This window comes from Balaenoptera ricei, chromosome 17 (assembly GCF_028023285.1).
Source record: "Balaenoptera ricei isolate mBalRic1 chromosome 17, mBalRic1.hap2, whole genome shotgun sequence".
NCBI lineage: Eukaryota > Metazoa > Chordata > Mammalia > Artiodactyla > Balaenopteridae > Balaenoptera > Balaenoptera ricei.
In genome coordinates, this window is record NC_082655.1 from 49,468,027 (window position 1) to 49,495,083 (window position 27,057).

Here is a 27,057-nt window from a genome sequence, read left to right on the forward strand (position 1 = left end):
AAAAATTTTATGGTACTGGAACAAAATAGAGAGCCCAGAAATGAGCTCATATTTCTATGGTCAATTAATCTATAACAAAGGAGGGAAGAATATACAATGGGGAAAATATAGCCTCTTCAATAAATGGTGTTGGGAAAACTGGACAGCTATGTGCAAAGGAATCAAGCTGGACTACTTTCTCCCACCATATGCCAAAATCAACTCAAAATGGATTCCAAACTTAATAACACTTGAAACCATAAAAACCCCAGAAGAAAATACAGGTAGTATGCTCTTTAACATTAGTCTTTCCAATATCTTTTGGTGGAGATATGTATCCTCAGGCAAGAGAAACAAAAGTAAACATAAACAAATGGGACTACATCAAACTAAAAAGCTTTGGCACAGCAAAGGAAACTGTTAACAAAATGAAAAATTTCTACTGAATTGGGAGAAGATATATTTGATAAGGGGTTAATATCCAAAATATACAAAGAACTCTTAAAACCCAACTTCAAAAAAACAAACCAATTGAAATAGGGGTAGAGGACCTCAAAAAGACATTTTTCCAAAAGACATACAGATGCCCAACAGACATATGAAAAGATGCTTAACATCACTAATCATCAGAGAAATGCAATCAAAACCACAATATCACCTCACATCTGTGTCGGAAGGCTGTCATCAAGACAAGTAACCAGTGTTGGTGAGCGTGTGGAGGAAGGGAACCCTCTTGCACTGTTGATGGGAATGTAAATTGGTACAATCACCATGGAAAACAGCATGGAGTTTCCTCAAAAAACTAAAAATGGAACTACCATACAATCCAGCAATTCCACATCTGGGTATTTTTCCAACAAGAACACTAATTCAGTTAGATATATGCACCCTTATATTCCTTGCAGCATTATTTACAATAGCCAAGATATGGAAGCAACCTGTGTCTATGGTGTGTGTGTGTGTGTGTGTGTGTATACACACACACACACACATATATATATATATATATATATATATATATATATATATAAAACTCAGTCATAAAAAAGAATGAAATCTTGCCATTTGTGACAACATGGATGGACCTAGAGGGTATTTTGCTACATGAAATAAGTCAGGGAGAGAAAGAAAAATACCATATGGTTACACTTATATGTGGGACCTAAAAAACAAATGAACATACATTATAAAACAGATAGATTCCTAGATGCAGAGAACAAACAGGTCATTCTTACAGTGCAGGGGGCTGGGGGATGAGTGAAATAAGTGAGGGAGATTAAGAGGTACAAACTTCCAGTTGCAAAATAGAGTCATGGGGATGAAATGGACAGCATTGGGAATATAATCAATAATATTATAATACCTTTGTATGATGACAGATGGTAACTAGACTTATCGTGCTTATCATTTTGTAATATACAGAAATATCAAATCACTATGTTGTGCACCTGGGAAAAAATAAAAAATTTAAAATGTTTTTTGGTATTCTACTTTACTGCCTCTATTGGGTTTACAGCCACACCTTATAAAATTTTCTAGTTGCTGTAAGGAATACATTTATTGCAGTTTACCTTAAATAACATACCACTTCCAGTGTAATATATACATTTTATAAATGTGTACTTCCATTCATCCCATTACTTATAATTATCACATATTTTACTTCTACATGTCCTAAGTCTTAGCTCTTAATTTCTGCTTTAAATTTTCTTCTGGTTAAACACTGTCATTTTCCTTTTAATAATAGTCAATTAGATTTTAAATAATTTAAGGAATTAGAAAAATAATTTAAAATTTTCATTTCTGGAATTTCCTTCCTTCATGTAGATATATGTTTCACCAGATGTCACTACCTTCAATGTGAAGAACCTCCTTTAAGATTTCTCGTAGTGCATATCTCCTGGTATCGAATTTTTTCAGTTTTCATTATAGGATATTTGGATATAGAATTTTAGTTTGACACCCTTTTTTAAACTTCAGCACTTTAAAGACATTGTTCCACTGTCTTCTTGATTACATTTTTCTGGTAAGTTGTTTATTCTTCTTATTGTTCACTGCTATGTGTCAAACTCTGACTGCTTTTTAAAATTTCTCATCTTTTTCAGCAATTGACCAGTTTCTTTTATCCTGTTTGCAGCTTGAGTTTCCTGGATCTGTGAGTTTTTATTTTTTAAATCAAATTTGTAAATTTTTTAATCTTTATTTTTCCATATATATTTTTCTGCTCCAGTCACTCTTCCTCTCCTTCTGGATCCAACTATACAGGTTAGACAACTTGTTATTTATCTCATATGTCAGGTTTTTTTTCTTTTTTTAAATCCTTTTGCTATGCTTTAGTTTGAGTAGTTCCAATTAACCTATCAAGTTCATTGATCTTTTCTTCTACAGTGTCTTGTATATTTTTATGCCCATCTAGTGAATTTTTCATTTAAGAATGTATTTTTCAGTTGTAGAATATATGGGTTTGTCTGTTTTTATTTGTTTTTTGTTTTTGTTGTTCTGAGACTCACCACCTACTCCCTCAATGTTAACCTTTTTCATTAATATTTTAAACATTTATATAGTAGCTTTTAAAGTGCTGTCTGCTATTTGTAACATCTGTGTCAACTCTGGATCTATTTTGATGGCTTTTTTCTCGTTATGTCACATTTTCTTGTCTTAACACCTAATAATTTTTTATTGCATATTGCATATTGTGGATGCTGTGATGTTGCTAAGGATCTGGATTTTGTTGTCTTCCTTTAGAGAGTGTCCAGTTCTGTGGTGGCAGGCAGTTAATTTACTGGCAAATACGTGTGATCCTGTTGAGGACTGGTTTTAGAGTAATGCGGATTTATAGTAACTGTATTCCCAAGGGTTGGCCTGTTTGGGGTCTCACCTGAATGCCTGGCGTTTTTTTCTTTCTTTCACTTTAAAAAAAGGTAAAGTTGAACAAAGTTCACATACTGACTGCTTAAAACACAGAGTCATGACTAAATCTTATTTTTATTGTATTATTTTCAAAACCCCAAAGAGGTTCTGCTTTTTAATCATTCTTTCAAGAGCTCGGCTTTTGAGGGATGAAGGAGATGCCCACATCATGGTATGACTAGTCAAAATATTTAGTGCTTTCCTCCCTCTCTGAATAGGTAGTTGATACTGACAAATAATGAAAGATTTGGAATTATGGGACTGAAATTGATCAACTTAAGAGTACAAGAGTATATTACATCAGAGAAAAAGCTTTAATGTTACATGCAACATAGGACAGCTAGGTCTGAGGGAGAACTAAGAAACGTGAGGTTACTAAAAATGAAATTATTCACCAGGTTTATTTAGGGCCTTTAGGGCCCTTCTGAAGTTTTATTTTCCTTGAAGTCATTTTGTGTGTGTATGTGAATACTCTCATCGCAAAAATGCTATTGGTCGGGTAAAAGCAAACTTTTGAGACACAAGGGGATGTCAACAGTTTTTATCCTTCCCTAGAAACCATCTTTATGACAATGTCATTTTCAATTTAGAATCGACATTAAGAAAAACATCCAATCCAACTAATTCAGAGCTCAAAACAACAAACAAGAAAGTGCTCAATCAAGTGCATGAAAGGATGTTATACCGTATCAATAGGTGTGAAACTAATTTGAAAAAGTTACCATTATAAAAACTGGGTATGTCATTTCTAAAATCAAGTTAATCATACATGACAGTTTTCAAGAGTGTAAGAATTCATCTGAAACAGCTAGTTGTAGATGTCTATCCAAACAATTCTATTTTAAGGTGAATTATGATTCTGTAAGCACATAACATTGCAATAACATGAACAGAAAAATACTTTGTCCATTTTTTAATACTAAAAAAATAATAATAATAATAGAGGGACTTCCCTGGTGGCACAGTTGTTAAGAATCCACCTGCCAATACTCGGGACACGGGTTTGATTCCTGGTCTGGGAAGATCCCACATGCCACAGAGCAACTGATCCTGTGTGCCACAACTACTGAGCCTGCGCTCTAGAGCCCACGAGCCGTAACTACTGAAGCCCGTGCACCTAGAGCCTGTGCTCCGCAACAAGAGAAGCCACAGCAATGAGAAGCCCACGCACTGCAATGAAGAGTAGCCCCCACTCACTGCAATTAGAAAAAGCCCGTGCGCAGCAACGAAGACCCAATGCAGCCATAAATAAATAAATAAATAAATAAATAAATAAATAAATAAATAAATAAATAAAAATAGAAATAGGCTTTGAATAAACACATTCCAGGTGAAATAAATTTTACCAAAAAAAAAAAAAAAAAAGAGTAACAGAGAGAAAAAGACTTGAGAAATTCAATTTGCCATGGAGAACTTCACAAGTAACACTTTTCTTGTCTAATACTAAATTTCTGGGGATTTGCATGAAAACACAAGACATTAAGCACACCTAAATATAAATCAAGATAGAACATATAATTCAATAAATAACCAAAGGATTAAATGCTATGTCATCTCCAATGAACAAATTTCAAAGTAATCATCTTGAGAATAGAAAAGACAGGTTTTAACTTTTTCAATTTTAACGTTTAATAATTCTGGTAATACTCAAAAAGTATTGCAATATTGTAAGTACTTACGCCCGAATATCTTAAGTTTCAGTGACAGAAATTAACTCAGTGTTCACAAAGGAATAAATAGTTCCATTCAAAATTTATTGAACTGCAAATTAGTTTAAGTATTATGCTAGTTAACTAGAGAATATATCTCTAAAAAATATCTCAGCAGGTCCCTGGATGTCTCAGTATATGCCAACATTATTGGACTGTTTAAATTAGAAGCTGAAACTATGAATTACCTGTCAAGGTTTCAACAATAAAAAATTTTAAAAGCCCATCATATGTTAATAAATTAGATTTATACAATTGATGATTTCAAAATAAATAAAACCTGAGTAGTATATGCCCTCTTTTTCCACCCACCCTCAGCATCTATACCTTTACATCCCATTTTCTTTTAGACCAGTGTGTCTCAAGCTTTAATAAGCATACATATTCCTTGAGGATCTCATTAAGATGCAATTTCTGATTCAGTAAGTCTGTTGTGGGTCCTGAGAGTCTACCTTTCTAACAAGCCACAAATGAAGCTGATGCTATCTTTGAACCACCCTTTGAGCAGCAAGGTGACCCAATATATAAAGTGAAGGAAACCTCTGGCCTAATGACTGTGGTTTTATAGATTCAATGCTGTTATATTTTGTAATCAAACATAAATAACCAACAATGATCACAAAAAATAAGTCTTGGAAGAAAAGAATGTTTTAGTTAAGTGAGAACTTAAAGTATACAAAATTGGCAGTGTTTCTATTTGTCTGACAATTGACACCTTTGATACATTATAATGTAATCAGGACACCAAATTCTGGTAACTTTAAAAAATAGTTACTATAGCTTGAGGCTCTTCCAGTTAATTCAAGTTCAGAAAATTCAAGCCAGTACACTGTAAAACCACTATTAAAAATCTTTAATGGTAAAGTGTTCATATAAATTACTTGTAAACCTGCTCTAAGCTATCCCATCTCCTCCTCCTCTTTCAACAAATAAATGCTGCTTTTTTTTCTTCTGTCTTGTAGCTAAACAGCGTGTAACACCCAGTGCCCCTCCCTTTAAAAATCGAACAAAATTGTCTCCAACCAAAGGACCCAATGCAAAAAGGTTGGCTTCTTTAACACACTCATATGTATATGCGTCTATTTCCACAGGATTACCCTTACATGTGATTGGCTGGCTTGAGTTGTGGCCCAGGTAACAACCTTGCTCCTTCAGAAAGGACAGATTGGGATGAGAACCTATCAACACTACTGCTGCAGAGAGCTTAAATATTTTCTTCAATCCAGAGATATTTTGAAGAATGCATTTCATGTCCGACTTAAAGGAAAGCACATGGTGCTCAGGAAAACTGGTATAATCAGATAAAAGATTTGAGTCTAAAGAATATGACTGAGTACACATCATATGATAGACTTTATGGTATTCTGGATAAAGCTTTTTGGGAAGCTGTTTGAAAATTAAGCTTGGATCAGTTACTCGTCTGCGAAATACATGAATCACAGGGACATTATTGTTGTAAGCACACAGTACTGCATCAGCTGCGGTAAGCCCAGAACCTACAATTAACACTGGATCCACTTTGCCACACAACTTTCCTTTGCTTATAGCGGCTCCAAATTCAGGCATTGAATGAAACACAAAAGGAAAATCTTCCCCATCAATTTCCAAACGGCCAGGAGAATCCAATGTTCCAGTTGCCAGAGCTACATTTTCAGCAAAGAGACAGAAAGGAATATGGGAACCATCTCCTATTCGCTGATAACCCCTGATTTCCCAGTTTCTCTTGGTAAATTTTGACTTCTCTATCTGTAAATGCTGTGTTGAAATATCTCTGTCTTGACCATCATTATCAACTTGATCTCTATAGAGTCTTGATACAGAGGTAATGTAAGTATTCTCTCTGAAATTCTTCTGAAGACCCATGACTTTTACATAATGTTTATAGTAGCGAGCTATTTCCTCTGGCATAACTCGATCCCCTTTTAGGTTCCTATAAAAAGAAAAGGAAAAATATTCTATGAGGATAATACTTTTAGTTTCCATGATTAGTACTTCTCCATCTAGTGAACTGTTATATCTTTTTAATTCCTCTGGACTGTCTCAGCTAAAGCTAACCATACACTTTACCATAACACTTACCATAACACTTTACATAACACTTACCATAACACTTTACAAAGAAAGAAAGCCTTTCCTTTTCTTTAAAAATGTTAATAAATTAGTTTATCAATGGAGGAAGTCCCATGAGGGTAGAGACTGTATTTAATGCATCTTTGTTTCCCCAATGCCTTGTATAAGTATCTGTTCAGATTAGCTGCCTTTATCAATAAACTTTTATTAAATAAATGGATTAAAATGTGGATATCTGAAAATTAGACTATTTTAGTCTATCTCACAATTGTAATCTAAATAATTCAGTCTATAGCTATACTATTCAGTCTGTATTCTATTTAACTGTAGACTGAATTGTTTAGATTACAACCATTGAGATATTACAGGTCTGACTGCAATACATATACTTCTCAAAGATAATATCTAGACACGATTTTTAATAAGTTGCTTTCTGTTTTCCTAATGACCAAAAATAATTCAGATCAGTCTTTTGCTGAATAAAATCATATTTAAGTAGATAACAATTCTCTCTCTGTGTTTCCTACTCATAAAGAGATCTATAAATATAAGCTGCTCTTTATGAAAAAAGCACGTTAATATATTTTTTATTTTCCACCTGAAATTTAAAGCAATGGGCGTTAGTATCCTTAAACAATGCCCCAATTAGAAGTAAGTAGAAATAAAAACACCAAATCAGGGAATTCCCTGGTGGTCCCGTGGTAAGGACTCCGTGCTTTCACTGCTAAGGGCCCGGGTTCGATCCCTGGTTGGGGACCTAAGATCCCATAAGCCACGCAGTGGGGCCAAGAAAACCCAGAAAAAACACCAAATCATTTCACATAATTCAGTGTAACTTGTAGCTGGAAGAAGTTCAAAGTTTAATGACTATAATAATTAAGATTTAGAATGTATTAACTCTCAATTTGTACAGAAACCCTATGTAATAGTTACTATTATTATTATCTTCATTTTGCAAACTAGGAAATTGATAGCTAGTTTGTTATTTGACCAAGGTCATAACATTAGAAGTTACAGAGTCAGGATTTAAACCCTGCCAATCTCTAGAGGTCTAAGAGTCTTAACACTATGCAAGGGCAGGAACTAAAGCTAATATTTATCACAAGATTCATTTTCACATATTAAACACACAATATGCTCAATTTAGAAGGATGAACACTATGGTATGTAAATCATAAAGCTCTCTTTCCCTTTCTTACCCACATCATAAAGGGAAAAATATGTTGAGCAATTTCACTTTCTTACTTATGAAAATCAAGAACTTTTATGATTTGCCTGATTTTGCAACTTAACATTTCAAACCCACATAAAATTCCTTTCTAAACACCCAAAAGTCATATTTGAAAGGTTTAAATTTACTCTGGTCTAAATTTACTTTCCTTAAATCTTCTTAAATTAAGGATAATTACTGTAGATTAACATGGTTTCTATCTAGCAGAAAGTAAAGCATTCAAACATTACAGCCCTGTTCTAACAAAGGTTGAGTAACTTCCTGCTTTAATTTATTGTTTCTGGCAGCAGTCAAATTAGAGTAGATTCTGTGTATTAGTAGTTACTATCTATAGGAATGAAAATGGCTTGAAAATGATAGGGCTTTTCATATTTCTCTTTTTAAATTTTGGGTTCTTTCTCCCAAATAAATACAAAATAAACTTTTATTCTTTCAAGTTGAGATTTTCATATTTTCTTTTTTTAAAAATTAATTTTCATTGAAGTATAGTTTTTTTTACAATGTTGTGTTAGGAGATTTTCATATTTTCTATTTTCATATTTTAGTATTCTTATTAAATATTTACCTCTACAGCCAAGTAGGCAATCACATCACAGATTCTATTTTATTCCATCATTCTAAATTATTCATTATATATATTCTGGTTTCTCTTCAGATCATATAAATCTTAAGCCTTTTAAAATTATTCATTATATATACTCTTCTACTCTGAAAAGTCAAATACTTTAGGTATGTATACATGAGATATGCATACATGAAGTTATATATCCATTCATAAAAATAAGTTATATATATCCACTCATAAAAATAAGTAAATAAGGAAAGGATATGTAGGTGGACAAGAAAGTAACAAAACAGAGTGGTTTAACAGGAGAGTGGGATAAAACTATGATTAACAGTCTGTAGACAAGCCCTTACTTCTGTGTGCTTAGTTTTATAAAATCTCTAAATAGAAACTAACTCATAACCACTGTTGCAAAGAGGTTTTATTTGAAAGACACATGCATTAATATTATTCATCTAAGACAGGATCACAACTAGTTTGAGATTGGCTGACAGACTCCCATTGTACACCAAAATTTTAATAGTTTGATCTTTACCTTCGTTTGCTAGATACCCAATCTTTAAATTTAAGTCCAGGTAGCTCCATCCAATTTCCAAAGCTGATTGTCAACATCGAGCCTTCCATATTCTATTTGAATAAAAAATGTACAATCAAAAAACATATTTTATCAGTAGCAAGGGTTTTTTTCTTTTTTGTTTTTTTTTTTTTAACCAAAGCCATCTCATTTACTATAATTAAGTCTGGAAAAGGAGAGCTCAAAGAAGTCCTAAATGGTTGTGTAAATCACCTCTGGAAATTTATTCCAATTAACTTTCAAATATTTTCAACACTTGGTAGTTTCTATACTCCTTCTTTCATGTAATTATACATTTATAAATCAGATTTACAATATCACCCAATGCCTATAATCAACATAATTAGATGCAGAATATCGTGTTAGAGGAGCAAATCAGTATTTTCATTTTAAACAAAAGGGGACAAGTTCATTCATTTCTAACACTTTAAATGTCTTTGCATTTTAATACTATTAACAAATTATTTTAAATGGGCAGCAAAATAGCTTCCCCCCCCCAATCAATTATGATTGTGAAGTCTAAGCTGGTTTCAATACAGCAGGCATCGCTTTCTAAAACTAGGGAAATAAGTAAGTGGTTGCCTGATTAAGAACAGACTCACTGCTGAGGCTAATGCTGCCTTTAAGGAAGTGAGCCCCTTCAAGCTTGCCCTACTTCTGCTTTGCTCAGTACAAAGCAAGAAAAGCCCAAGGGCCAAAAGCACCTTTCCCAATGACCTCAACGATCGCTTTCAACCAACTCTTTTAGGCTATGCCTTCTTTTATCTGAACCCTTCTTGCCCTGTTTCTACACAGCCCAGTATTGGGAATGGGACTTGTTATTATTATTATTATTGGCCAACATTTACAGAGCACTTACTATGTGCTATGGCTTATAAAGTCATATTATTTGTGACAGTACAAGATCACCACAGTAAGAGAATGCAGCAAGTTGCCACTGCTTTGAAGCAGGCTGGGCCTGATACTAGGATTAGAACCAAGTTTCAGGTATATATCGCTTTAGCACTGATTCAAATATGGTTTTAGTAATCAAGGCTTATCCATACTTTAACTTTCCTAAATGTAAGTGGGAGAAATGCAGTAACAGAGATCAAATATTGCCTGCACATTTTTCTAAGCAGAAAATATATATGTACAATAAAACCTCAGGAATTTATAGAAGGTTCTCTAAAAACTTAAAAAATGTATTATGGCTTTTTCAATAAATGCAGTTTTATTAAGAATGCTACTTATTAATAAAGCAAATATAAACATGTAAGCTAAAAGGCACAGATATTTTGATAGTTGCTATCCATTACCATAAAGGTAATTGAGATGAAAAAGTCAGCGACATAGTTAATCTATAAAGTCCCCAAATACTCTGAAACAATCGTTTGATAAATGTAAACAACTTTTAGCCATATAACGTTGCACTAATATAGGAATATCCAACCGAAGTTTATACTAAAGATTTGATATTTAAAGTTAAAATTCCCATGAAGTCTTTATTTCATAACATAGCAGAAATTATTTAACATTTATTTGTACAAGTGAGCACTCGCCACACACTAGACACTGTACTAACTGCTAAGGACACAGGAGTGAAGAAAAATTATTAGTTGCTGCCCACTAATTAAATATGCTGGATCTTTATGTTGACAGTCCTCTGGTTTAACCTCTGCTATGGACTGAATTGTATCACCCCCCAAATCCACATGCTGAAACCCTAACCCTCCAATGTTATGGCATTTGGAGATGGGGCCTTTGGAAGGTAATTAGGGCTAGATGAGGTCATGAGGCTGATGCCCTCATAACAGGATTAGTGGTTTTACAAGAAGAGAGTTCACACTCTCTTTGCTACATAAGGATATGCAAGAAAGCAGCTGTCTGCAAGCCAGAAAAAGAGCCCTCACCATAAACTGAATCATCTGGCACCTTGATCTTGGATTTTCCAGCCTTCAAAGTGTGAATCTGTTGTTTAAGACACTCAGTCTATGGTATTTTATTTTAGCAGCCCAAGCAGACTAATACAATTTTTTTTCTTTTACATGTTTCATTTAAGATCTTGAAAATGTAGGGAAATAATACATATTAGAATGAAATACTGTGTGAGATTTTGTAAACTCTACAATGAATAAATGAATTAAAAATGTTTTACTATGCAAAACATCTTGAAATATTTTCTGTATAATTCTTAGAGAAACATTTATTCTAAGACACTATCACTAATCAAATTTGGCTTAATTTCTACTAGTAATTAATTCATATTTATCCGAACACATTAAAATTCTCAGATAAAGATGTGGTAATCATCATATATAACATTATATCATAATGTTTAAGAATCAAAATGGTCTTATCAAGATGACATATAATAATTCACATTCACTAAAATGCTAAGGAAAATATACTCACATGCCAAGCTCCACCAGGCGGACCTTTACCAAGAACTAAGTGAGGGATATAATGATGCTGTTCTAATTTCCAATGCAAAATGGATGGATAATCATACCCAAAGTCAGCATCTGGATGAAGAAGTGCGTCGAAAAGTACTGCAACAGGATTGGATGATCGACCCTCAAGGCCCTCAGACAAATACTCTAAGTCCTGAATGAATTTTTTTTTCAAAAAGAAAGAAAAAAGGCAGATGGAGTTTGGAAAAACAAACAAAAAAACTCCAGCTAACATAATAATAGTGAAGACCATTATTGTAATCCAGCATTTCCCATAGAGTGTGCTACAAAACACTTGACGTTCCTTGAGATCTTAATAGATTCTCTGGTCAAATAAGTATGGGAAAAGGTTGGGTTTCAAAAAGCTAATCAGATCGTTTTACTACAAAACTTGAAGATGACTTTAATATGCTAGTATGCCTTACTATGTCTACCATGACACTCTAATAATAAAAAGCAGCATTTCCCAAACTTACCAGAGCATAGAGCACCTATTAAACTCCATCAGGAAATAATTTGGGAAATTCTGCTCTAATTAATTCAGGAAAATAAATGGAAGCAACTCAGCAGAATATATTTACAAATCTAAAATTAAAATGTTAGAAGGTGTTATTTAGAAGAAAATGTTTTCAGCTAAGAAGTACAATGCTTATATAGTAGAAAACTAACCTTGCCTCAGTATAAAAAAATTTAAAAGCATCAACATGTGAAAAATAATACCTGATCAACAATGGAAAGATGTCTCGCTTCTTCTAATTTGCTATGTAAGATTGTGTTTGGATGTATTGCTTCTGATGATAAATATGGTCTGTAGCCTGACAGCATATAAGAAAGGCAGATTCCTGAGGGTCCATTTCCTATTTAAAAAAAAAAGGTGGAGAGGGGTGTATCTTGCATCTTAATACTCATGTTCTTTGGCTTTTCTGTTTCACAGATGGTTTTTCTCCTTCACCAATTCTTCTTTCTCTAAACTCTCAAAGACAAGTATTCACAAGAGAAGATTTTTGTCTTCCCTCCTGTTTTCTTTTGGGAGTCTCACCTACTCAAAGCTTCAACTCTCTATGCTACTAACCCTCAAAATTAGATATCTAGGCTGACCTCTTACCCCCAAAATATATCCCAAATTTCCATATGCCACTTCTTCACCTGACTGAACCACTAATAACTTAATCACAATGTGTTCAAAAGCAAATTCATGAGTTCTTCCGTTTTGGTGCCCCTCCTTTAAACCTTATTCCTTTGCTGGTATGATACTTACCAGCAAAATCCTAAGTTAATCAGGTTCTGGTTTAAACGTATTTTGTCACCTATATCCATTCAGTTGTCTTTGTTATTCTCACTCATATATTCTCACTCAGAAGACAAAAATCTCTTCTTGTTCCTCTTCAAGATTCACCTACTTCAAATCATTTCACATTCTACATTCAAATGAGTTTTCATAACAGAGTTCTCATTATGTTACCCACGCTATGTTACCCACTCTACCCAAAGTCCTTCATTGCTTGTTTCTTCTATCCACTATTCTCCATGTTCTGGTCTCAACCATCTTTCAAGTCCCACCTCCTAATAACGTCCCTCCTGTATTTCTATATCCTTTACCCAAAACCAAACTGGATTTTTTGTTGTTGTTGAACTCCAACAACCACTTTGATTTCTGTAGTTCTTTTAGTCTGGGTTGCCACTTCTCTATTATATCCATCTACCAAAACTTTAATCTATCTGGGACAACTGTAAGCCATCAGAAAAATATCCTGTTCCTTGTCTAATATTTTGCCCCAAATAAAATAAGCTCATAGATGTAAACATGAAAAGTAACATCATAATATTAGGAAAGAGGTTAATATTTCTACTTATAATGCTGTAGTAAGAAGCCTTTAAATACAACACAAAACTCAAAAGACAGAAAGGAAAATAAACCATTTGACTTCATAAATTTTTTTTTTAAATGGCAAATACTGGGAGTTAAGATCTGAGGCAAAGAGCTAACTTCCTTGAATCAAAAAGAAAGAGACAAAACTAAAGAAAAATCATAATACCAACAGAAATAGAAAAAAAATCTGAGAAAATCCAACACCTATTCATGTAAAAACTCTCAACAAACAACAGAGGGGAAATTCCTTAACTTGATAAAGAGTATCGACAAAAATCCTACAGCTAACATCATAATTAATGGTGAGAAATTAGGGGGTTTTTTCCCTATAAGATCAAGAAAAGGATGTCTCTTCTCACCATTCCTACTCATCACACACCTTAATGGAAATCCTAGCTAATGCACTAAGACCAGAAAAGGAAATTAAATGTATACAGATTGGGAAAGAAGAAACAAAACTGTCTTTATTTGTAAATGCCATGATTATCTATGTCAAAAGTCCCAAAGAATTGACCAAAAAAACTCCTGGAAGTAATAAGCAATTATGTTGCATGATACAAGGTTAATATATATGTCAATTGCTTTCCTACAGACCAGTAATGAACAAGTGGAATGTGAAATTAAATACACAACATCACTTATATTTGCAAGAAATACTTGGGTATAAGTCTAACAAAATTCACATAAGATCTAAATGAGAAAAACCACAAAACTCTGATGAAAGAGATCAAAGAATATATAACTGATGGAAAGCTATTCGATGTTCATGGATAGAATGATTCAATATTGTTAAGATGTCAGTTCTTCCCAACTTGATCTACAGATATGATGCCATCAAAATCAAAATCCCAGCAAGTTACTTTGTGGATATTGGCAAACTGATTCTAAAGTTTAAATGGAAAGGCAAAAGACCCAGAACTGCCAATATAATATTGAAGAACAAAGTTAGGACTAATACCATCCAACTTCATCTTACTGTAAAACTACAGTCAACAAGACAGTGTGGAAATGAAAGAATATACAAATGAATGGAACCGAATAGACAGCCAAGAGATAGATCCTCACAAATACAGTCAACTTATTTTTGACAAAAAAGCGAAGGCAATGCAATGGAGAAAGGATAATCTTCTCAACAAATGGTACTAGAACAACTGGACATCCACATGTAAAAAATATGAATATAGATACTAACTTTATATCTTTACAAAAATGAATTAAAACAGATTATAGACTAAATATAAAACACAAAATTATAAAACATCTAGGGCTTCCCTGGTGGCGCAGTGGTTGAGAATCTGCCTGCTAATGCAGGGGACACGGGTTCGAGCCCTGGTCTGGGAAGATCCCACATGCCGCGGAGCAACTAGGCCTGTGAGCCACAATAACTGAACCTGCGCGTCTGGAGCCTGTGCTCCGCAATAAGAGAGGCCACGATAGTGAGAGGCCCGCGCACCGCGATGAAGAGTGGCCCCCACTTGCCGCAACTAGAGAAAGCCCTCGCACAGAAACGAAGACCCAACACAGCCAAAAAAAAATTAATTAATTAATTTTAAATAAAAATTATAAAACATCTAGAAAATAACTATGAGAAAATCTAGGTGACGTTGGGTTTGGTAATGAGTTTTTAGATATAACACCAAAAGCAAGATCTACGAAAGAAAAAAATTGATATGCAGGACTTCTTAAAATTTAAAATTTATGCTCTGCCAAGTCACTGTTAAGAGAATGAAAAGACAAGTCACAGACTAGGAGCAAATATTTGCAAAACATGTATTTGATAAAGTACTTGTTTCTAACATATACAAAGAACTCTTAAATCTCGACCATAAGAAAACCACCAACACAATCAATTAAAAAGTAGGGAAAAGCTCTGTACCTCAAGGTATAGAGATGGAATATAAGCATATGAGAAATTACTCAACATTGTATATCATTACAGAACAGCAAATTAAAACAATGAGATACTACACACCTATCAGAATGGCTAGACCCCAAAACACAGACAGTATCAAATGTTTCCAAGGATGTGGAAAAACAGGAACTCTCATTCATAGTTGCTGGGAATGCAAAATGATACAGTCACTTTGGAAGACAATTTGACAGTTTCTTAAAAAGCTAAACATAGTCTTACTGTATGACCCAGCAATCACACTCCTAGGTGGGTTGAAAACTGAATGGCCATGCAAAAATCTGTACATAAATGTTTGCAGCACTTTACTCATAAATGTCAAACATTGGAAGCAACCAAGATGTGCTTCAATAAGCGAATGGGTAAACTGAAACATCCAAACAATGCAATAGTATCCAGTGATAAAAAGAAATGAGTATCAAGCCATGAAAAGACAGAGAGAGGGATCTTAAATGCATATTGCTAAGTCAAAGAAGCCAGTCTGAAAAGGCTACATACAGTGATTCCATATATATGACATTCTGGAAAAGGCAAAACTATAGAGATAGTAAAAGATCAGTGGTTACCAAGGGTTGATAGTTGAAGGAAAGGATGAATGTGTGGAACACAGGAGGTTTTTAGGGCAGTGAAACTATTCTATATGATGTTATAATACATGACATTATACACCCAGCAAAACCCATAGAACTGTACAACCCAAAGAGTGAACCCTAATGCGCACTATAGATTTTAGTTAATAATAATGTATAAAAACAGTGGTTCATCAATTGTGACAAATGTACCACACCAAAGCAAGATGTTAATAAAAGGTATAAAAGGGGGTTGGGAAGGAGAAGAAAAGGAATATATAATAAAGATATTAATAAAAGGTATAAAAGGGGGTTGGGAGAGTATTTACAGAAATATTCTCTGTAATTTCTGTTTCATTTTCCTATAGACTTAAACTGCTCTAAATAAAGCCTATTAAAATAAATATTGACTATATGAAAAATAGTGGGAGTTAATATCTCAAAGAATCAAAAAGAAATAACACTCAAAAGACAATACAAAAAGAATACAAATAAGCAGTTCATAGAGAAATATATACACAGGCAGAATGTGCCCCAACTCCCAAAGATTTCCCATTCCTAACCCCAAGAACCTGAGCGTGTTACCTTACAGAGAAAAAGGACTTTGTAGATGTGATTAAATTAAGGACAGTGAGCTGGAGAGAGTACCCTGGATTATCCAGGTGGGCCCAATCTAATCACACAAGTCCTTAAAAACAGAGACTCTTTCCCACCTTTGGTAAGGAGGAACCATAACTATGAAAGGTTAAAAGAGAAACGACACTGCTGGCTTTGAAGATGCAAAAGGGGTCCAGGAGCCAAGGAATACTAGTAGCCTCTAGAAACTGGGAAAGCAAGGAAACATTTTATCTATCCTAGAGCCTCCAAAAGGAATGCAGCCCTGCTGATTTTAGCCCAGTGAGACCAGTGTTGGACTTCTGTTCTATAGAACAGTTAAATACATTTATGTTGTTAAAGCCACCAGGTTTGTGGTAATTTGTTATGACAGCAACAGAAAACCAATTACAAACATTAAGGAAATTAGCCCTTTATTATGATCAGCTGGCGGTGCTATTGCCAGCAATAATGGCCCTATATACATGAGGTTAAGCTACGCTTCGGCTAGCTGAGGCAAAATAGGAACAGATTGCTTTGGGGGAAGTAAGGCGCAGATGAAAGTAGTTTTTCCTTTTCTGACCCTGCCATAGCCCAACTAGAACAAGAAGACATAGGTTCCTTTGCCTATGGCAAGACATCCAGGATGGAAAACCAGGGCTGGATATAAGTGGGAAATGGAACGTGAGATTTAGTTTCCAAGATATCTTGGATGAGAAATACTGCAAACACTGTCAGCTCCCCTAGAGGGGAATCTAGTGTAGAACTATCTTGTTTTCCTTCCTTCCTTCCTTCCTTCCTTTATTGAATCTCTTATGGAGAGATGTCAATATGCCAGACAGAGCACAGGACTTTCCTCTCCATTAACTTGAAACAAGTCAAAGAAACTAAGGAAGTTGTATGCCATCAAGGTACATTATGTCCCATAATTCTTTCCTTTGGCTTGGTTTCATACTATAGTACTTGTCCAACTTCATGAGTTTGAATATTAGATTAAAGATACATATGACAGGTAATTAAATACATGCAATAAAACAAAATCATAAAATTTTATAATTTTGAATTAGGTTTTATTAATAACTTAATTTTTAATATCTTATATACCTATCTATTGAGGTGGTACAATGGATATATAATAGTAACATATGGTTAAAATATTATAAACCTAACTGTAGAGTACTATAATGTTCTTTACTAACTGAGCACTGACTACTAACTTGCACAGGTTACTCAACAACTGAGTTTCCCTGTCTGTCCATACCCGAAAACCTCAGAGGGCTATCGGGTTGTAAGGCATGATCCAATAATGTACACAGAATGCTCTATACAGGGCTCTAATAACATTGGTTATCATCATTATCATGACACTGTCATATAAGTAACACAACTGATAGACTACCGATATTTTAAAATAATAGAGTAATATCAACCCTTCAATGAAAAAATGTTCCATTCTAACACAGAATCTAATATCAGATAAACCAATTCCTCTCTCCAAAGATTTGGTTATTGGTTATTTAAAAATATTAAGCAACCTAAGAATACTTTTCAATACAATCCTAAGAACTTGTGCTATGTAACTGTGCATTTATAAAAGTAGTAAGGATCAGAACTGTAATTTTAAGAGATAAAATGCAATAAAACTTACCTATTACTACCACAGGCAAAGTCACTGATGAATCTTCAAGTAAAGAAGTTTCTTCAACTAATGGCATAGCTTTAACTTTTCGCCCCAAATTATCACCAAAATATTGCACTAAGGAATTAAAAATCTCTCCTTCAGTTTCAGGGTCACTATAGTTTCTTTTAAAAGGAAAATATGGAACAAAAACAAAACAACAGATATATAGTCAATATAGCCTTTATAAAAATCTGTCTTTATTCAGATTTTATTTAGGCCATAAAATATTCAATAGTTCCATAAAAGGAGAAAAGGAAATCCTTTTGATTAATGCTTTCAAATTAGTACCTTAGCTACATGTCAACGTACACCACTTTGTCAGAAATCCTAAATACAGTGGTCCCTCGGTATCCAAGGGGGGTTGGTTCCAGAACCCCACCCTCACTCCCCAAATACCAAAATCCATGGATCCTCAAGTCCCTTATATAAAATGGCATACTATTTGCATATAACCTACCTACATCCTCCCACATAGTTTAAACCATCTCTAGATTACTTATATCACCTAATACAATGTAAATGCTATGTATGTAGTTGCCTGCATGCAGCCAATTCAAGTTTAGCTTTTTGGAACTTTCTGGAATTTTTTCTTTCCCAAATATTTTTCATCTGCAGTTGGTTGAATCCGAGGACGCAGAACATGTGGACATGGAGGGCTGAATGTAGCTGCTCATGTCTCTTTAATGCCTTGAAGGCAAGTCTTAAATAAGAAGCTATTTTTAATGACCAAAGACACAACATTGTAATAGGGATTTTTATAATTCTGAGATCTCCTAGGACTGGAAAGTTTCTCCTTCACTTTTTTCTCATTAATAAAAAGGTGAGTGCAATAGAGGCAGTATATTTGGGAAAAAACAGTCACACATATTATTTTAAGGAAAAGTTACTGAACTTATATATTACAAATGGTGCATTTTGGTAAAAAAAAAAAGTAAGGTTTATACATCTTATTCTCAAAGAGATACTGAAAAATGCAAAGATCTTAACGTTGATTTCCAATCTACCTTCTTTCCCAACTGCCTCCCTAGAAACTAGTTTTGGCGTTCTGACAAGCTCATGCAATAAATGGAGTATCCTTTGAACACAGTTAATGTTCTGCATTATACTAGAGATTACTTCAGAACAGAATTCCTGAATTATTTTTCATTTTCATATAGTCAGAAACAGGCCAATGTCTGAAAATATTAAACTGAGTACTGACCAGTGGGTGAGTGTGATTACTATTCCTAAAATGATAAACATGGGAATGGATCAGTTATTTCACAGGACTCACTGACCCTTGGGGGAGGATGACAAATGGAAAGAATTAGGCAGAGACCAAAATTTCTCCCTCCCTATAACCTTCCAAGTTCCCAAACTACCCTAGGGTAGGGCAGAGTTCCCCAGGATACACTGACAGCTTTCCCACCCCCAGTAATTGGGCTCCCCTAACGATACATGGCCCCTTTTGGCCAGAACTGATACCCTTTGGATATGGCTACTTAGGAAAGCCCCTCCTCACACTGCAAGCCTGCCCCTGAAAGAAGTGTCTTATGCTCAATCCATCCCTTTCAGAGAATTCCAACTCCCACCACTAATCAGATCCAGATGTACTAGCTGTCTTGCCTTCTGCTTCTTGACAACTGAACTCAACATGAGTATATCATACTTGGGCCTGTCCGTGATATTTCTCCAAAGTGTGTGCCCAGGACAGGTTCCCCAGCTTCCTTTGGATGCTTCTGATTAGTCCTTTTAGGTATCCAGGCCTCATTAATATTATGGTGGTTGTAAAGGCCACAGTTCTTTTTCAGGAGATGCAGACATCATGGCCAGTCTCCTCCTGACATCCCTATCTCAAACACTGTTGCTTCCATATATATAACCTGGAATTTAAATAATAAAAATGATCATCACTCTAAGATTCTGGTAATTAAAAAGATGTCTCCTTCTTCAAACCCTAACAAATGTTTCACATTAATAAAAGGGCAGATATGCTGGGGGTTAGAGTCAAGTTGAGACTATATAAATATTAAACTAGATACTTGAATATTATCTGATATCCTGTACACTCTGAGAGCAAACTGATAATCCTCTGAATGAGTGAATGAAGGTACTTTAGCAGTTACTACCATATTTGATTTTATAAGCAAAACTCAATGATCTAAAATGCCTTGTCCAGTTTCTTAAGTCTACAAATAAACGCTGTGAAACAAATAATTAATATTTAAATTCCTTAAGAACAAAAAAATCATGGCTAGAAGTGTTGGCTTAAACTCCGAATCACTTTTACTTAAAGGTACAGTAGAATTCATTTATTTAATAACTTATTAAGAGGCATTTAATATTCTAAGTCAAGATGTCTCAAGAAACCTTTTTTTTTTTTTTTTTTCTGGCAGGCCTCAGAATTTTAATATAGCTATCAATTCTATAAACTGACTATACATCTTGTTTTGAATTTTATTTATTTTTGTACAGCAGCTTCTTATTAGCTATCTATTTTATGCATATTAGTCAATCCCAATCTCCCAATTCATCCCACCACCACCAACCCCCTGACTATACATTTTACAAGGATCTTTCATTACACTGGACTAGTCTTCTCAAATAATGGGTTTACACTTAAGAAAAAAGAGGTTAAGACAATTAGAAATAAAATGCCTCCTCTGTTAGGCTTCCATTAATCAAGAAAGACAAAGTTTTCAAGCGCTCAAAAACATCAGAAAAACAACAGATCATCTGATCAGGCCTTAGACCAAGGTAAATAAATAGAGGGAACTTGGTAATGCTTTTTAAAAAAAAAGACTTTTAATGAGATATAATTCACATATAAAATTCACCCTTTTATTTTTTTTGGCGGCACCACTTGGCATGTGGGATCTTAGTTTCCTGACAGGGATTGAACCCACGCCCCCCGTAGTGGAAGCACGGAGTCTTAACCACTGGACTGCCAGGGAAGTCCAAAATTCACCCTTTTAAAGTGTACAATTCAGGGCTCTAAGTAGTCACAAGGTTTTTGCAATCACTACCAATAACTTCAGAGAAATTTTATCACCCCAAAAGTATATGCTGCACCCATTAGCACTCATTCCTCATTCTTCCCTCCCCGCAGCCATTGGCAGCCACTAATCTACTGTCTTACTGATGTGCCTACTCTGGAAATTTCAAATAAATGGAACCCCTCATACATTATGTAGCCTTTTGTGTCTGGCTTCTTCCACTTAGCATGTTTTCAAGGTTCACCCAGGTGGTAGGATGTATTGGTACTTCATTCCTTTTTATGCCTGAATAATATTCCATTGTATATTACCCACTCATGAGCTGATAAACATTTGGATGGTTTCCACTTTTTGGCTATTACAAATATGCTATGAACATTCATATATAAATTTTTGTGTGGACAAATGTTTTCATTTCTCTTAGGAGTGCATGCAATGGCTGGGCCATAAACTCTATGTTTAACATCTTGAGGAATTAGCAAACTATTTTCCCAAGTGTGCATCATCTTACATTCCCACCAGTGATATGAGGGTTCCAATGTCTCCACATCCTCACCAGCATGTTATTTTTTGTGTTTGTTATTTTAGCCACTCTAGTAGGTGTAAAGTAGCATCTCACTGCAGTTTTGATTAGCATTTCCCTAATGACTAATAATGTTAAGCATCTTTTCATGTGCTTATTGGCCATCTGCATATCTTCTTCAGAGAATAATTCAACTTATTTGCCCACTTTCCAACTGGGTTGTCTTTTTTATTGTTGAGTTTAAAAAATTCTTTATATGTCCTGGATACAAGTCCCTTTTTGGATATATGATTTGTAAATATTTTCCCCCATTTTGTGGGTTGTCTTTTCACTTTTTTTATATTGTCTTTTAAATCACAAAAGTTTTAATTTTCGATCAAGTCCAATTTATTTTTTTCTTTTGTTGCTGTACTTTTGGTGTCATACCTAAGAAAGCACTGCCTAATCTAAGATTACAAACCTGTTTTCTTCTATGAGTTTTATAGTTCTAGTTCTTAAATTTAGGTCTTTCATCCATTTTGAGTTAACTTTTATATATAGTATGAGGTAGCAGTCCAACTTCATTCTTCTGCTTGTGAATATCCATCTGTCCTGGCATCATTTGTTGAAAAGACTGATATTTCCCTTTGTCTTGGGATCCCACAGAAATCAACTGACAACAAATAAAGGGAATTATTTCTGGACTCTCAATTCTATTCCATTGATCTATGTTTATCTTTATGCCAACGTCACACTGTCTTGATTACAGTTTCTTTGTAGTAAGTTGTAAAATTAGGAAGTGTGAATCCTCCAACTTTGTTCTTTTTTCAAGATTGTCTTGGCTATTCTGGGTTCCTTGTAATTCCATGTGACTTTTAGGATCTGCTCATCAATTTCTGAAAAAAAAAAGGCAGCTAGGATTTTGATAGGATTACACTGCATTTGTAGATAAATTCAAGGAATATTGCCATTACTGCCATCTTAAGAATACTAAATTTTTCAATCCATGAACATGGGATTCCTTACCATTTATTTAGGCCTCCTTTCATTCTTTTCAATGTTTTCTAGTTTTCAATGTACAAGTTTCACATTTCTTCTGTTAAATTTATTCCTAAATATTTCATTCTCTTTGATGCTAGTATAAATTGAATTGTTTTATCAATTTCATTGTCAGATTGTTCATTGTAAGTGTACAGAAATACAATTGATTTTTGTATGTTGATCTTGTATTCTGCAATATTGCTGAATTCATTTATTAGATCTAGTAGGTTTTTTGTGTGTGTGTGGGCCTCAAGCAATTTGACACTAGTCTCTCCCAAGACTCAAGCAGAGTATATAGAGCCAAAGTTTTAGCTTATCTTAATTCTCCAGAGTATACGTAATTTGTTCTGATTTTCTACTAACTGGTCATAGGTATAATCTTTGTGTATATAATCCATAATATTGGTATAAACTATTTGTAATAAACTTGCATGGTACATGATAAATACTGGTTTAACACAGGCATGAAAAACTGAATCAAGAGAAGAAATGAAAATAAGGTTCACTGAATTTACATAAAGCAACAATGAAACAAAGACCTATTAGTAAGTATTCTTTCTAAAAAATTCAGAGTCTAAACTATAAATTTAGTATTGCTGTACATATTTTACAGTATATGCATACTGTGTTCACAGGTCTATGAACAGTGAAAATTTCCACTGCAGATATCCAATTTGCTGAATGTTCTATTTAAAACAAGTATTTGAGTAATAAAAAAATCTACTTTAAAAAAATCTACTTTTCCTTTATTTGAGGCAATAAATTGGAAAATATAATTAAATTTTAGGAAATAGTAAAGAACAGCACTTTACACATATGCAAAAATAGTTACCTTATTTTTAGGCATCAAATTAGAAGACTATTTGAAATTTCAGATGATTTTAGATGCCTTCCATGTTTTGTTTTTGAAACATTATGGTCCAAAGACTCAAAACAAATTTAAAAGGATGGCACAGACATAATATTTGAATAACAAAACACTTTTCTCACACCTAGCAATACTTTTCTAAATGATCCTTCAAAATGAAATGCTTTACTACCTGAGTTTAGTCTTTGGAAGCATGAGCTTAGATTTTTACCAAATTGATACTACCATAAGAAAAGAAGGTTCTAAAGTCACAAAGGAAGTCAGTCACACTCTTTATCTTCTAGAACAGGAAGTATGGAAGTTTTCTTCCTTGGGAAGTTAGGAGACAGTTCTCTCACAATATTTATTCTTTCAGATATAAGGCAAGATCCAAAATGTAGACACTGTCACAATTGGTTTTAAAATGTGTTCCTAATGAAATTACTCAAAAAAAAAAAAAAATTGTGCTAGTAAATTATAAACCTTCTCCTAAGGAAATGTTTTAATTATTAAATAAACGTTTTCTTTTTAAAAATTTAGATAAGATAGAGCTGTTTATACAATGGAAATATGGTTTATCAATCACAATTTTTATTCTTTGGCTAGCAGGCTTGTTTTCCCTTATTCCTCAAGATCAAAATATAGCAAATACCTTGTTTTCACCTCCTCCTCCACATTTCTGTACAAGGATGTAAGCACATGATATTCACTACCTAGGGTTAGTTGAACACGTATGAATCCCAAGCTGTGTCCTTAGAATTCAAGTGTACCAAAAGGTGTCAAAAGGCTTTTGGACAGTACTTTCTAAAAGGCATATTATTTTCTCAGGGGCTTCAGTTTAACAAGTTTTCACTAGGGGAACTTGTTTTCTAAAGTTCTCCAAAGTGGATCTGATACTCTCAAATCACTGTCTGTCAAGTAGATACCACACAAATTTGCCTAGAATTTAAGATCCAGCAGTTTATTACATAAAATAATTTTTAATATCCAGAATCTAGAGACTCCTACAAAACTCACTGAGAAGGTAGGCAAGCCTGGATTGCTGCTCTAGTTCAACAGGAATTCTGAGTCTTTTCTGTGCCTTACACCCCTTTTGCAATTTGGTGAAGCCTCTGGACCTCTTCTTTGAATAATATTATTAAACACATAACAGGATTTACAAGGAAACTAAAAAGTAAACTTGGAATATGTTTTTATGTATTCCTCTACTGTATTAAATAACAAGTTCAGTGATGTAAAATAATTACTGTAATCTTGAAGAAAGAAATAAACAGTATTTCTAGGTATCTGCAACAATTAATGTGGTATGAAAATACTTGTGATTTCTATTGATGACAAAGTCACAAATACTACTGTGATTTACTGCTTATATTTACAGTTGAAGAAAATAGATTTTGGTTAAAGTTGAGTGAAAATTCCTGGTACCTTTCTTTACATCCAAGTTCACTGGCCACCTAAAGTCTATACATGCAGCCCAATTTAAGAACTCTGATCAGAATTTCATATTTTACAAAAGAAGTTTTGCATATCATTATTCTAGCACATTCGTGTATATATAAGGCAAGGCACTTTACTAAAGTCTTCGCTAAGCTTATCTTTTCTTCACCAGAAGGTTAAAACTAGTTTCAAGTTGCTTTTGGTCTTTCTCTCCATAACTGAATGAAATGTTGGCCAACTGTGCTAGATCTAGTACATAAACTTTTATTTTAAAACGTATTATCTGTATGACCCCTAAAAACGTTCCTCATAATGTTAGTCTAGAATCGCCAGATTTTTCAAATTTCTACAATATATATTACTTACAATGACTGACATCTTAAAAGTCAGAAACATATTTGTAGCTAGAACATCTCATTTTAAACATAGCTCCCTGCCTCCCTTCAACCCAGTAACTTAGGTTATTAGATTTTTTTTAAAGAAAAAAAATGTTTAAGGTGTGTGTGGGGCTGGGAGAACCTCACAACCCTTCACTAAAACTTTGCACTACTTTTAAGTCTCAGTTCGCCGTAACCGACTAGATCCGGGCCTAGCCGGTCCCGCAGTCCCGTGACTGGCACGGTCCAGGGAGAGGAAAAGGGGACAACAGAGGAGAGTCCCCCAGAGCCAGGAGCCAAGGCGGGGAACCTCGACTAGACAGGAACCAGGAGGAAGCAGCGGCCGAGGCGGGAGGCCTCTGCAGTTCAGGCGCTTGCCTTCCACCCCCGACCCGTCCCCGACTCCCTAACCCGCGCGGCCTCTACCCATTTCGGCCCCTGCCCTGCCGCAGGGCCCCGCAGCACTCTAACCTCCGCCTGCCCCCTTTTCTTCCACGGTGGAGAAGTCACCTGAAATGACCGGCCAGGGAGCAGCGGCAACACCACACGGGCATGGAGCGCGGCGCACGGGGCGCCCGAGCGCGACCGCCACGGCCACCTCCCTCGGCGGGGTTGCCCGTTCGGGGCGCCCGCCCGGTTACGGGGTCCTCGGGGCGCCCGCGCCCCGCGCCTAGCCGTTGCCGCGGCTGCCGGAAGCTGCGGTTCAGCAGCCGGCCGGGCTCTGGAGCACCCAAGCCCGCTTCAGTAAAGCGGCTTCCGCTCCTCGACTAGTTGCAGCCGGACGCCGGCGGCCGACGATCTCTGGGCGCCGCGATGGGGGCGGAACGGGGCGGGGACGCTGCGACGGCTGCGGCGGAGGCGGGCGGGCTCCTCCTCGCAGGTGCGGAGGCGGCGGCGGCGGGCGAGGCCCGGGATTGGTGGAGCCGCGGCCAGAGCGAGGGGCCCGGCCTGAAGAAGTGTTGGCTGAGAGGGCGGGGGGGCCGAGGTCCTCTGCCCACCAGACGGCTGGCGGTGGCTACTGGGGCCCGGGCCTCGGCCTGCGCCCTGCGGCCCCCCCGCGTGCTCCCGACCTGCGGCGTGGGAGGTTGGCGAGGCTGGGAGGACGAGCGTCCTGAGGGCCGGATGACAAGGGGAAGAGGAAGAGCTGCTAACCTCGGTAGCGGGACGGTTAGGGGGAAATCCCTGCGTGCTGCGCGGCCTCTGCGACCCGAGCACCCCAGTGTCTCCAGAGTCGGTGCACGCGGGCCTCTCACCGAGGACGACCGGCAAGACCGAGATTCCCGCTCCACTTTAGCGCCTTACCTGGCGCTGGCCTGGGCGCAGACGCCCTGAGCTTCCGCGCGCTTTTCGTTCTTGACCCTGCCTCACAATCGCCTGGGAGAACTCACCAAACCATGGGTGCCCGGGCCCCACCCCAAGGGTTCTGATGGGGGAAGTCTGGCTTTCCGACTGAGGTCCCCTTCCTTAAGTAAGTGGCATCGCTGGTTAAAAATACAGGTGCTCAGCCCCGCCCCAGATTCACTGAGTACCTTTCATGGAGGGGGAAAGGGCAGGAACGTGTATTTTTTAAGTCCCTCCAGGTGGTTATAATGCGAGAAAAGTTAGAAAGTACCGAGTAATGAGTGTCCCTGTTCGGTATTTTCAAGAAATGAAGGGGGACAAAACCTGGGAGAAGTGATTAATTGCATATACTGTTATATAGAGATGTCTTTCTATCCCTCTTTCCAAAGAGCGCTAATTATTTTTGCAGTTAAAATCTGGGATACGTAAGTTTCTGTTTTTAAA

The 27,057-nt window shown here is 35.9% G+C and overlaps 1 protein-coding gene across 7 annotated transcripts; it reads right to left on the bottom strand.

The window, feature by feature from the left end:
* Positions 1-4,622: 4,622 nt before the first annotated feature.
* OSGIN2 (oxidative stress induced growth inhibitor family member 2) lies at positions 4,623-26,077 on the bottom strand. Of its 7 annotated transcripts, none has more exons than XM_059901258.1 (7): positions 25,783-26,077; positions 19,742-19,955; positions 18,061-18,215; positions 12,191-12,327; positions 11,433-11,624; positions 9,000-9,091; positions 4,623-6,528 (listed from the first exon to the last, which is right to left on the bottom strand). In XM_059901258.1, exons 3-7 carry the CDS (start codon positions 18,125-18,127, stop codon positions 5,493-5,495), a joined length of 1,524 nt encoding a protein of 507 aa, XP_059757241.1. In that variant the 5' UTR covers positions 18,128-18,215; positions 19,742-19,955; positions 25,783-26,077; the 3' UTR covers positions 4,623-5,492. The 7 variants fall into 7 exon arrangements, with proteins under 7 accessions (XP_059757241.1, XP_059757238.1, XP_059757242.1 ...); XM_059901255.1 differs by lacking the exon at positions 19,742-19,955 and adding an exon at positions 22,052-22,466; XM_059901259.1 differs by lacking the exon at positions 25,783-26,077 and adding an exon at positions 22,052-22,074.
* Between the last annotated feature and the right edge of the window lie 980 nt (positions 26,078-27,057).